The sequence below is a fragment of the Clupea harengus genome, chromosome 7, assembly GCF_900700415.2.
Source record: "Clupea harengus chromosome 7, Ch_v2.0.2, whole genome shotgun sequence".
Lineage (NCBI taxonomy): Eukaryota > Metazoa > Chordata > Actinopteri > Clupeiformes > Clupeidae > Clupea > Clupea harengus.
The window spans coordinates 10,626,306-10,637,722 of NC_045158.1; the positions used below are offsets into that span (position 1 = coordinate 10,626,306).

General features: G+C 45.8%; 1 protein-coding gene across 1 annotated transcript in view; it reads left to right on the forward strand.

Annotated features, from left to right (window-relative positions):
- The window catches only part of si:dkey-40c11.2 (drebrin-like protein B), a 29,171-nt gene that overhangs the window by 4,968 nt on the left and 12,786 nt on the right, over positions 1-11,417 (forward strand). Inside the window, exons 2-3 of the mRNA XM_031570471.2 lie at positions 10,676-10,731; positions 11,024-11,136. Coding sequence (XP_031426331.1) covers positions 10,676-10,731; positions 11,024-11,136 — 169 coding nt within the window. The remainder of the gene's footprint in view (positions 1-10,675; positions 10,732-11,023; positions 11,137-11,417) is intronic.

Genomic DNA, 11,417 nt, shown 5'->3' on the forward strand with positions numbered 1-11,417 from the left:
TTGCGAAATAAGCTCATTCGCTATTCCTCTCCGGCTTGGAGAGACCCTACCTCCGCTGATGAAGTGTTCTACCAGCATGTGAGGCTGCTGATTGGGCCTTGGGTGCGATGTAGCTGTAAAGGCATCATCTATTTAACTTCTCGGTCTGTTTGATAGAGATGAGATGTTTTACAGGCCTAGTGTGATTTTGAGGAGCTGGGTTGAGCTCTCCGTGAGACAGAATGGCAAAATGTTGTTCCCGCTGTTTCTACCCATGCAGTTTGGGTGGCACGGGATGTGTGGGAGTTGGAGAGTGTTTTGCCCAATAATTACACCTTTTGTAAACATTTCAAAGGTCCTGATCTCGTAACAAGCACCCTCAGCCACCATAAATGATGTTTACAGTGTGAACAGTGTTTTAGAGGAGATTATATGTAGTTTTAGGCCTTCACTCTGATATCTTAATTATGTGTGAGTAATGGCGTGCGAGTGAGAGAGAAGGGGAGTATTGTTTACCCATACATCTTGTTTGGTGCCTCGCACACAAACCCCATTCAGTGTGTGTTTTCTCTAAGGCCATGTCAACAGACAGACTGACATGTTTATCCAGACTCCTTGGTCTGATGCAGCAGATTGTCTCCGCACTGACTCTGCCTTGCAGCCTGCAGGAGGCTGGTGAACACCCTCTGCTCTCTGTAGTTTTTGTCTGTCCCCCTCTCTGTCTTAGACTGTCTCTTTCTCCCTCTCTCTCTCTCTCTTTCTCTCTTTCTCTCTCTCCGCCCCAAAACACACCTCAAAGTTTGGCAAGCCCAAACTGTCATCAACCCTCCCCCATCACACACACACACACACACGTGCAGTGAAGCTTTACAACCTCTGGATGAAATTTCTTTCAAGAGCAAAGGCCATGGGGAGACTTCAACACAACAAACGTTCTGTATTTCTGATGTTGAGTGATTCACTCTGCGTAGATGGACGCTTGCCATTTGCTTGACGGAAACCAAAAATATTTATGCAGTTCAAGTGGGCTGTACTGGACAGGGGCTGAGGGAGAAAACAACGCAGCGTGCTGTTTAAGGGGCCACAGAGTCTGTTTTCAAACAAACAACGAGTGTCCTTGCAAGTCAAAGGCCAGTGGAAACTATGCTTTCTTAAACATGCTCAATTCTCGGGAAAGATAACCAGGGGATTTGTCGGCCGTAAACAGAGATAATGTTGCATGTGCTGTTTTTTTTACAAAAAGCTTAATCATCCTCATGGCCTGTTCTGCCAGTCAAGGCTGGAGGACTGTAGTGCACGGCTACTGGTGTATCATTAGGCTAAAATAGCTTATCCTGTGTGTTTCCTTCTCTTGAATGGGCACATTGTTGGTTTGCTGTCTGGCTTTTTATATTAAATAAATGACGGAATGAACTTATTGAGTTGCATGGCTTTACGAGCCAAGGTGGAAATTACCAGCGGGTAATTGCTTTGATCAAGTCGATACCTGAGATTTGAAATTTTGTGATGCCAACACATCATCTTGTCCCTGCAAGTTAAATAGATGTGGGTGTTTGAATTGATCCCCAATGACATATACAGACAAATAAACACACACACACACACACACACACACACACACACACAGACACACACACACACACACAAAACAGACACACTCAGGTGTCTTAATTAAAGACCAAGTGAAAGGAGTTAACACCAGATTTGTCTTAACAACAGAGGATCCTCCTCTGTGTGTGTGTGTATGTGTGTGTGTGTGTGAGAGAGTGTTTATGTGCGCATTCCTCCGGAAACTGGTAGCCCTTCCCAATGCGTTTGAACTCTGGCTTTACAATGCTGCCAGACGGTGTCCGTCGGCCTCCCCTTTGTGAGGCGGAATGGTCGTTTCCTCTGCCGGAAAGGGTCCGATCAGAACGCCTGACATTTCAATGGGAATATAAAGGGAATATATTTAAATAGACAGAATAAAGAAATGAAGATACGTAGTTGACCTTGAGTTCAGTTGAGCTAAAATGAATTGAGTCTTGCCTCTTGCGAAAATGGACAAAGTGTTTCGCCGTACCACTACTTTATATGCGTCACACCAGGGGGGTCAAGAAGCCAAACATCTTTCCAAAAATGTGTGTTGCCGTTTGGCCTCTTCAGCTGCATCTGCTTGACGCTTCATTGCTTGACATCCATCAGCCTCTCTTGAATGATGCACCGTGACATCAAAGAATGCCTGCTGGAAGGCCGTCTGTATGTCGTCATACACACAGCACAAAGCCAAGGGAACTACGGCAGTTATTGAAGAGACATGACTCTCTCTCTCTCTCTCTCTCTTTCTCTCTCTCTCTCTATGTGTGCTTGGCTGGTTCTCTGTGTGTCTCCTTGTAAGAATTGCATTGCCATGAAAAGCAACAGCTGAAGACTAAATGCGCTTGCCCCCCCCCCCAAGCAAGTCTGTAACATGTCTCTGCATGTTAGAGAAAATTAAAAGATGTGGGAAAGATGTTAAAAGGTTGGCGTGAACAAACGTTTTAGTTAACAGCTTTGTAAATGTTTTCAAATTACCATCGTAATGAGGTTGACAGTAGGTGGTTGTTTTCCAAAACAGAATGAATGTGTCAAGATAATGAAAAATTCGTTTGTAATGCTACACATGTTGAAGTTGTTAATGATCTCACAGGTTATGGATTTATGTTATTTGTAGATGTGTACAGCTTTCTTCTATGCCAGCAAACAGCCCTGCCAGGGATTGGGGTTGGGATGCTTTGGTAGATACGTCAGTTCACAATGCAATGTTCTAACTGTGTTTGGAGGACGTTAACCTTTTCCCCATGAGTCATGCTTTTATGATTTCCTGTGCATTTTGTGTAGTTGTGTGATATTAACGGAGAGGCTGCCATTTGTGTTAGAAGGCATTGTCTTACAACTGAGTCACCTACTCAGGTCGATGCCAATTGTTTCTGTTGGTAAGTGATTACCTGCTGTTCGTAGATGGGGACTGTTTCAGGTTTCAGTGAGCTTTCAGTGAGCTACTTATTGCTCTCAGCACGTACACATCTCAGTCTCAGCTAGCTTATGTAGCCAAACTTACTGTTCAGAAACCAGTACCCATTGGAATCTGACAGTGGGTTAGCTTGACTGGACTCAGCGGTCATTTCCTTCTCCGCTAGTATCGTGCTCTAATGTTGTTTTGTGTGATAATCCCCATCTGGTCCGTGGTGAATCAGCATTTCCGGGTAACGGCTGTGATTTTCACTGGCACAGACTAGGAGACTGCACACCAGTCCAACACTTCTCGACCAAACATTGTTAAGTGGGTCAAAAGAAACCGTTAAAGCTCTTTCACTTCTCTCTTCTCTTGCCTACGCACCAGCTCTGCTACTCTGGGTCGCTGTGCAAAGGAAGTGATCTCATCTTTGGAGAATGCCTCATTTGAGGTATTCCCTATGCATCCATAGCCATCCCCTCTCCTCCCCTCCCCTCCCCTCCCCTCCCTTCCCCTCCACTCTCCTCTCCTCTATCCTGCTTGTCAACCGCTCCCGTTGTTTTCCCTCCGTCCTCTGGTCTGGATCTGGTTAGAGAGTTCTGCCCCTCTCCCTATTTGGCAGAGATATTTCTTTCTTTCTGTATTTGTTTGACTCAGGGAGTTTTGCCTAGAGCGCTAAGATCCATTGCTCCCTTCCATGGTCCATCCTCCTCTTCTCCTCCCTCTACCCTCCTCTGTTTGCAACTTCCTGTCAGCTTTTAATGTCCGATTCATGTTATTTTAAAGGTCATCCTTTAGTATTTTCATTTCTTTCTTTCTTTCTTTCTTTCTTTCTTTCTTTCTTCCTTTCTTGTAGCTCCCAGTCTTCCTGATGTTTACCTCCTCCTCCTGGAGCTCTCATTGTTTTTCTCCCTCCACCTCAGTCAGCACCACAATGCTTTTTTTTCTTTAAAAAAATATTCTCATTCTCACCATTTCCTGTCTTTCTCTACTCTCCTCTCTTTGGTACACAGTCTGAACTAATTCTGTCCTCTTTCTCTCCAGAAATAGCTGCCATTTGTCGATAATAGCTACCCAGGGGACTACTGACATCAGCCACCACCTCACCCCCCCAACAACCCCCCCCCCCCCCCCCCCCCCCCCCCCCACCCATACACACACACTTTCAAACCACGCTATCTCACATCAAATGTCCTGAGACCAAAGGCCACTAATTACTCCAAATGAACACACACACTACAAACCCAACCGGGCGCCAAGTGGAAAAGATAATTGTGTGCGACCCGTTGCAGAATGACGTGCTCTGTAAAGTTGCGGTGAGCGGGAGCTTTGAGTTGGTGCCGGTGAGGTGGCACCACCAGAGCGTCGAGCTCAGAACCTCCCGATCCGAGGTCTGGGTCTGGTGCTTTATGAGTCTGGCCGTGGAGACGGGCCGCTGGGGCCCCGGTTCTGTGACTCAGAGCCCTTGTTGCTGCGGGTCTGCCAGCGCTGTTTACGCACAGATGAATCAGACTTGGCGCGTGGCTGCAGTCAGTGGGACGCAGAGTCCGTGCCAGATGGCAATGAGCTTACGATCTCTTACGGGCCCTCTCTCTCTCTCTGCTGAGGTAGCTGGAGTGGAAACGCATGTGTCCCTCCGAGTCGAGTCAAACACACAGTTACTCTCAGGAAGACAGCAGGGTGTGTGTGTGTGTGTGTATGTGGGGGGGGGGGGGTGCTAAGGAAGATGTGGAGGCCAGGCTTCCCCGGTTTAGAGGCTTTGCAGAAATTCAACGCACAACCAGGTGACTTACTCTCTATGGCGAATGAAGCCCTTACACAAAAAAACGAAGAAACATGGAGGAGGTTTCAATGAAGTTTGATGATGTACAGCCATCGTGGAGATGGAGCAGATGTGGCCGGCCTGACATTGATCTGTCATGCTGTATTTGGAATGGCCTCCTCCATGTCAGGGTCACAGGGGGAGTTATAGATGTGCGCGTTGCCGTCCAATTTTCACATTAACAGCATTAATAGACTTGCGCTTTTGAAATTGAATTCAGGTCCTATACTGGCCTGTCACTCAAGAATTTCAGGCTGTAAGGCTGCGACACTGGCAGCCCTCGGTTTACCCATGTTTGGATCTGAGGAGAGGGATTTGAGGGGGAAGTGAGTGGTAGGATGTTTAACCCCCCCCCCCCTCCTCTGATTTCCTCCCTCCTTCTTTCTCCATCTCCCTTCCAGCTTTCTTTTTCCTCCTCCTCTCCCTCGTCCGCCGCTCCCTCCCCTGCTTCGACCCAGGCCTATAAATAGCCACTGGGGCCCCTGGTCAGGACGGGGCCGGCGGACACTAATTTACAGCTGCGCAGAGACGGGGTCCCAGGGAACAAAAGGGGGAGAGTTAGAGGCACACGCTGAGCATTCTTACATCCCCTCTTTCCTCTCTCTTTTTCTCTGCCTCACTCTTTGGCGGACACTCACTCAAATTCAAGGTTGCTTCATTGACATGACCATTCGAGTAGTGTGTTGCCAAAGCAAAGTGTTACATTGAAACGCCACTAATGATTTAAAAGGAAAACAAACAAACAAACAAAAGATTATTAAATGGAAATATTATCAGTCAATCACTCTCAGAGGACACACTCTGAGGAGCTTACATCCTTATATTTCCTGTTTTTGACTCTCTGTCTTCCTCTCTGGAGAATTATATGTAGGCTTGAGAAAAAGCAAAGGTTTAGAGCATGGGTATGCAGAGAGAGAGAGAGAGAGAGAGAGAGAGAGAGAGAGAGAGAGAGAGAGAGAGGATTCAAGGTAGTTTCTCCTGATTTGGTCTGGCAAGCTTTTAACATGAGTTTTACGACCCCGTTAAAGGCTTTTGCTCACATCTGGAATGAAGAATGTTGTGTCCGTCACCCAGGGTGTTCTATCTAGTCATGAAATACTGCATCAGGCAAACATTTCAATCATTTACTGCCCCCCAAAAATGCATACCAGCAAACACATCTGTTTCCAAGAGAAGCTGGACTCAAGACCTTAGACAGGGAAGACAAGAAGATTTACACGGCAAACTAAATACACTCTACAGGTTAGCCTATTGATGCAGGCCTGATACAGACAACATTAGTGTTTCTGTCAGATCTCAAGAAGGTAGAAGCCAAGTTAGAAAGGTTTATTGTCTAATTAGTAGAAAAAAGAATGCCATCCACTGTTTACAAGTTGTCATCTCAGCTGCAGCCCCCTAACCCCATCCCCCAGTCACTGGTGCTGTAATATGTTGCACTGCATGTGTCAGTGTGAGTTATGGTGCTTGTGATTGCATGTATGTCTTGGAATGTAGATCTAACACTAATAGTTCATTGCAGACTAGAAAAGGGCTGCTCCGTGGTTGGAAGGGTTCTACAACTTTCTGTTCCTCTCTCTGTGTTTTAGTGATTCTGGTCGTCCTTGTTTTATTCCTTCTATTCGCTTTTTGTTCTCTCTGTTCGCTCACAATCTGTGTCCCTCTCTTACCCTCCTACTCCATTTCTCTCCTTTTTTCCTACTTTCCACATTCCCCTCTTTTTTCTCTCTCCCTCTCCCTCTGGCTTTCTCAGTCTATTCCTCTCTCTCTCTCTCTCTCTCTTCTCTCTCAACCCCAGACTCTCTGAGCTCACAGACGGCCTACAGACCTACTTGTGTTTCTCTCATCATCCTTCCCACCCTGAAAGCACCAGGCAGAAGGAGAACCAGGAGGGCCTGGGAGAGAGTCTGTGTGTGTGTCTCTGTGTGTGTGTGTGTGTGTGTGTGTGTTGAGGGGTGGTGGGTCTGGCATTTTAGCAGGGAGCACAGGGCATCCAAAGGGCCAGGGACATAACTCAGTGTTCATGGCACATAATCTACCATGTAAACACAAACACATGTTCCTTGCAGAAAGAGCTGGCTCTGTCTCACACTTGGTATGTCTGTCCTGTCAGGGTTTCTGCCATGAGACTCCAGCTCCAGAGAACAAGTACTATCCTTAGTAGGGTGATCCACAGTGGCGTAGAAGTACACGTTTGGGTTGCATCATTAGAAGGAGTGCACGTGATCATTCAGTGTGCAAAAGAGCACATCGGTGTAGAAAAGGAGATGAAAAGAGAACCAGTTGCCTGACATGTCGTGTCTTTTAATGCAAACTATCAGCCTGGGCCTCAGATCAGTTTTCTCAATGAGCGGTTTGCGCCCCTAGCCAAAGGGGGACCCTCTTTATTAAACTGCAGTGAAATCCAATCTCCTTGCATTCCTGTTGGCAGTGCAGACCGAGTGTGAGTGTGAGTGTGAGTGTGAGTGTGAGTGTGAGTGTGAGTGTGAGTGTGAGTGTGAGTCCCAGCACAGAACAATCCGTACCCCACAGACCTGCCACCCGGACCACCATCTCCACTGCAAGACTCCATCCATCTACTCTAGACTAGTTCGAGTTCATCTAGGCGTAGCGCTTTTTTGTTCTGTGGAGTAAAGCGAAGTTCATCGTGTTTTTTTTGTTGTCCTTTAAGTTTAAGCTTTTAAATATTCTCCATGCACGGTTAAGCTCCTTGCTTGACAGTGGTACAATGTTCTAGCTCTGCAACAGAGATGTTAAAAAGAAAGACAGTTGCTACCGAGCCTGAAGGCATTCTGTTTCCTTGACAAAGGGGGTTAAGCTCTCATATTACTCAATTTGTTACTTTAGGTATTTTCACGCTTGGTTGACGAATGCCATGAAGTGTGTCTGTTTCTACGTGGGGGAGAGTAACTCCTGGAAACAACCTGACACACACACACACACACAAAGAGTGTTATACCCATTCTACTACTCACTGAGACATCATATCACCATGGAGACCTAAAGCTGGAGAGAAAGAGGAGTGTGATGTTTGTCGAAGTTTATTGCATCGCTAAGCGCCTCTGTCTGTGTGGTCTTGCAGATGTCTTTATTGTGGAGTGCTTTGTCTTCAATGCGGCTCCTCTCTATCACAGGCAGTGTCCATGGCTCTCCCCCAACTATGCATGATCTACTGTCATGATTTATTCCGGTGCAGTGATCTTTTGACACCTCTCGGTTGTAACTGACGTTATCCATGTAAACAATAGCTGTAGTCCAAAAGAGGCCAACTGGCTGCACTGAAGCATTTTTATTCTCTTATGTGAACTGATTGAGTGCTTATACTGAGTGTAGTATATTGATGTTACTTTAACCTCTATTGCCTTGAGGCTCCTCAGTCCTCACACAGCTGAATAGTTAGACTAACCTTGATGAACTGTAAGTGTACTTGTAAGGTCTACTTACTCTGCATATTACTGTACCTGCATAATGTATGAATGGTTGTTTTCTTCTGTCTTTCTGATTGTCTCAAGCATACCAACAACCTTTGTCATTTATTTTCTAACGAATTGACATGTAGAGTTTCGGCTATGAGAGCAGGAGTTAGTGATCCCCACAGCATACTGGCAAATGACACAAGAATAGTTACAACTACAACTGCAACAGGCTCATGCAGTGATTCAAAAGCATGGAGTCGATTTGAAGTGGTTGTGGTATGCGGGAACAACATCCTCATCTGCCACTGGAATCCTAGTTGGAGGAAATGGTCATTGTTCTCTGATCGTGCCCACTGAATACCCACATGAACCTTGACCTTTTCAGCAAGGCCCAAATAGAGTTTTTTTGTCAAAGCTCTCAAATCGCAGAAATGGCATACCGACAGAAGTGTCTGTATTACGTGCACTCACAAATGGAAACATATCGCTGTGCTGGGGATAGCGGTGCTTAGAGCAGTTGCTTTCCATCATGTCTCCACACTGAGTTCAGTGTCTGGGAGAGGGCTTGAGTGCTGTAATCCTCTGGACCTTAGGTCACCGTGACCCCGTGAGATTAGGCAAAGAGACATATTTAACATGCCAGTGAAAATGTTTACCCCCAGAGCCTAAAGTCTAAGGCATGTAGTGGTGTAACAAACTGATGAATGCATGTTGTACACTGCACCAACATCTCAGTCCACTCAGAGAGAAAAAAAATGTGTGTGTGCGTCAGTGCTTAAATACTGAGACTTCAAGCCTTCAAGCTTACACAACATGGGGATCAGTGTAATGGAAGCAGTACCTCGGTGTGTTAAAATACAGTAGTGGCTTTTACCAGCACACGCAGTTAAGCTCTTCGAAAAAGTTAAAACCTGTGTTTCTCTCAAACATTCTTGCTCTCTCTCTCTCCCTCTCTCTCTCTACCCCCCTCTCTCTCTCAGACATAACTGTTTCGTACCTCTGCAGGCGGTAATCCCCGGACAGACTCACAAGCCTGTCCTCATAACCCTTTATCTATCCTTCTTAGAAAAATGCGCTCTAAACCACTGCCTTCATATCAAGATAAGATGACTTGGCTGCCGTTCAGGGAAGAGTTATTGACATGGCCAAGACCAGCGGGAAGACTGGTAATAATAGCTGATTTGAGTTGTAGGGATCAAGTGGTCTCTGAGCCTCCGGCTGTATAGCTGCTGGAACTGAAGCCTGTGCACTGGGGGAGGAGACTTAGTAGACTTAGGTAAATCCTTACGGGACTGGTGCGTAATTTGAAAGATGGGCAGTTTGCTTTGTGGCAAGTTGCGCATACAAGAAGATTGCGAGAATTAAGTGAAACAGGGTCCTGGGTTTGGCAATTGTCTTTCATTGTTTGTCATACCCTATTTCAATCTTTGTGTATTCTATTCTGCTTTTTGTTTTCAAACTCAATCATGCATAGAAGAGGAATGTTTTAAACTCCCTCGTGGAGAAAGAATGGCAGTGCGTGTGTCAGCGTTTGGTCTCGTCTTTTTGTGTGCGGAACATGACCCTTTACTTCAGTGACCTTTGACCTCTGAACCCTAATGACAGAGTGTGGCAGGTAACAGGTAACATCTGCGTGGTCTGCTCCGGAGCTAGAGCCTGGCCTTGAGGTTCATTAGCGTTGCAGGGAACCTGACCTAGAAATGTCAAAGCCTTCGCTGTTAGACAAGTTTCAACAATGCAAAGTGATCACTCATTGTTGCCATAGCCTCTTCAAGGGAGAGGAAGGTCTGTGAAACGTTGGCTACAGGAGCAGTTGAAATGTGGCTTTTATCTGTCTCGTGAGGTGCTTTTCTCAACTGATCCAACCTTTTCCAGGAATCTGTTACGAAACAGACTGTAAGAGGATCATTTATGAATGATGTAGAGGGAGTTAGAGTGAAAGAGTAAAAGCTGGTTCAGGTGGATTAATCTCTTGTATTTGGTGCATGTGGAAGTGAGGGACATACTGACAACAGCGTTATTAGGCCGCTGATCTACACACACACACTACACTCTGGCAGAGTATGCTGATCTACACACACACACTACACTCTGGAAGAGTATGCTGATCTACACACACACACACACTACACTCTGGCAAAGTATGCTGATCTACACACACACACTACACTCTGGCAGAGTACGCTGTGTGACGTTTATGAGGAATACATTTGCAAGCGGTCTAGTTTATTGTCAACCATTTAAATTTAAATTTGAATGTTTAGGTTTGTTTCATATTGGCTCATTTGAATGGCAAGTTGATGGAGAGACAACTTACTGAAGTAGGCTACATATCAGACTTTTTGACATCAGTTTTTGAGAAATAAAATGTTACGTGCAAGACAAGAATCTCCTCAAAATAGGGAGAGTCCAGTGTATAGACATATACTGTATTTAGCTTTCTTTGCTTTCCATCATGACTAATTGGCTGTCCTTTTATCTCCTCAGGGCACTGTTCACTTACGATGGCGTCACCAACAACCTCAAACTCGCTGACTCTGGAGGTATGTACTGTCAAGTCTCCAGTCAACTATCAAAATCCAGTTTGGTAACTGTGTATGTATGAGTCAGATTCACATGGTAAGGACAGCCAGCATGGGATTAGCCTGCTCCTCTCCCAGAAGTGTCAGGTTTGACTCTACATGAAAATGTGTGCTTTACATGAAGGCCATCCTGTCACTCAAGCAACTATATTACAATGTGCTCTCTCTCTCTCTTTCTCTCTTTCTCTCTCTCTCTCTCTCTCTCTCTCTCTCTTTCTTTTCCTCTCTCTCTTTCCCCACCCTCTCTTCTCAGCTGGTGGTGTGGTGGAGTTGGCTGGGAAGTTCCACGCGAGCAGGCCGATGTATGGGCTGTGTCGGGTGGGATCCACAGAGACGAGTCAACCCTGCGTGGTCATGATCTGCTGGGTAAGGCCAGAACCACAGCAGGGATAGCACCATGATGGGTATGGTGATGGTGTCATCTCCCGGAAGGAGCCCATAGACCCATTCTGTTCCAGTGCTCCACGCAAATCAAACCCACCAGTGAATCTTCTGCCATAGAACCGTAAAATTGCCCTTTAAGTCAGGAGGAAAGAATGTCTGAGAAATCGGAGAAATCGGAGAAATCTTCAGGAAACACCCAAAAAAACATTCCTGTGATGAAATATCTAAGAAATCAGATAATTGTTTGTCACATTTTGATTTTG